The sequence below is a fragment of the Lactuca virosa genome, chromosome 2 (genome assembly GCF_052849685.1).
Source record: "Lactuca virosa cultivar CGN04683 chromosome 2, Lactuca_virosa_CGN04683_v6, whole genome shotgun sequence".
Lineage (NCBI taxonomy): Eukaryota > Viridiplantae > Streptophyta > Magnoliopsida > Asterales > Asteraceae > Lactuca > Lactuca virosa.
This window is the reverse complement of record NC_136427.1, coordinates 291,445,729-291,447,550: the sequence shown is the minus strand read 5'-3', so window position 1 is coordinate 291,447,550 and position 1,822 is coordinate 291,445,729. Positions and strand designations below refer to the sequence as shown.

At 41.2% G+C, this 1,822-nt stretch overlaps 1 protein-coding gene across 1 annotated transcript; it reads left to right on the top strand.

Moving 5' to 3' along the window:
* The first annotated feature begins 527 nt into the window (after positions 1-527).
* Positions 528-1,567, top strand: LOC145157097 (protein ZW2-like). The gene has a single exon (XM_079076231.1). It carries the CDS (start codon positions 665-667, stop codon positions 1,397-1,399), a length of 735 nt encoding a protein of 244 aa, XP_078932357.1. The 5' UTR covers positions 528-664; the 3' UTR covers positions 1,400-1,567.
* The last annotated feature ends 255 nt before the right edge of the window (positions 1,568-1,822 follow it).

The window sequence follows — 1,822 nt, the reverse complement described above, 5'->3', positions numbered from 1 at the left end:
TGATAGTGTTTCCGCTGCGTGTACCCTGTCTCAATTCCTAACATAATATTGGTGTTTCAAAATCACAGTTGTCAAATTATGCTATTTTTCTATCCATGAATGCACCCTGAGATAAAATGAAAACCTTGTTCCTATAAAAGACAGCGTGTTTAGTATTTCTTTGAAGAATTAGACAAATACGTTTGTTCATAAAACTTCATCACGAAGTTCTATTTCGGAAAAGTACTTATCCTAAGTTTTGAACGAAAGGATAAGTCATGGTTTTTAAAATGCATGTGGACTTTTTGAGCAATGAAATAGTAAGTTGACTGCTGTATTCCATTATTCCTAGAGACAAGATGTAATATTCAGATATAATTTTTTCCTTCACGTACAACGATAAAGAAAAAAAATATAGACAAATAAATAAAATGATGCAATACAACCAGAGACCAACTGAAACTGGGTAACTGCGGTCTGGTGGGATTAATATTATAATCATCATCACTCAGCGTGTCTTCTTCTTCAACACAGAAACAATCCTCAGAAGCATAAGACTTTTATTATCAGAAAAATCCAAGATTTCCATCAGCTACTTTCCCTCCAATTTTGATTCAAGATTCTTACAGATTAAGCAATTCTTGATCGGGCATACTATTTAAACCCCATATCATCTCCGTCATTAATGCAGATCAATCAAACCTTTCTATATATGGAGTATACAACCGGATCTCAACCCGATAATTTCCAGACCTTCTTCATGGAATGGGTGACCCAACTGGAGTTTTACCTTCATCAGCTTCTCCACATTCTTCAGTCCCCAGATCAACAAGACGAGTCCAAACACAAACAACTCATTCGCCGAGTCATGGCTCACTACCATGAATACTTCCTTGCCAAGGCCCGAGTTTCTAGCCGGAATGTTTTTCTTGTTCTGTTACCCCCGTGGCTCAGCTCCTATGAGCGAACCTTCCTATGGTTGTCTGGGCTCAAGCCGGGTCTTGCCCTCCGTGTCGTGAATAGATGTGGGGTGGAGTTGAGCTCCGATCAGGCGGAGAGGATGGAGAGGCTAACGGTGGACACTAAAGACGAGGAGAATGCGATTGCAGAGAGGCTGGCGAGGTTGGAGCAGCAGGTGCTGGCGCCGTCCATGCTGCCGTTGGCGAGGATGGGAGGAAGGGAGGTGAATGGCATGATTCATGAAGCGGATACTGCAATGGAGAGAATGGCGGAGCATATGGAGTTTTTGGTTGGGTGTGCGGATTATTTGAGGGAGAAGACAGTGGCGAAGGTGGTGGGGATATTGACGACGGCTCAGACGGTGAGGTTCTTAGCGGCTATGGCTCAACTTCAGTTAAGGATTAGGATGTGGGGGCAGCTGAGGGAGAGGGAGATTCATGGAGATGCTAATCTCTCTTAAGGATAGTCGTTCGAACGTACTTCCAAGTTCCAAAGGCAGGTGCCATGCGCTATGGGATGATGACAACTAGAATTGTTGTGTTCTTTTAAATTCATGTTTCCACTCTTTTCTTCAAAAGGTTGTTTTGTGTGGAAGTGTTTTGTTTTGTGTTGTAAACGACAAAGATGTATGTGGTCAAGGAAATGAAAGAAAAACGACGATAAAGTAAACGGCAGTCATACGATTATTTTGAAAAGAAAAAAAAGTCCTAAAGTTTTTTTTCTTGTCCTTAAGGGAAAAAAAATGTTTTTGTCGGATCAATTGGTCACTTTGGACAAAATGAAGGGGTAACCCAGTTACCCCTTTGCCACATAGACATCGGCCCATTTTTTTTATCATTGACTTTGAAAAGTCAAAAAATTCCAAAGACTCAGTGTTGTTTTG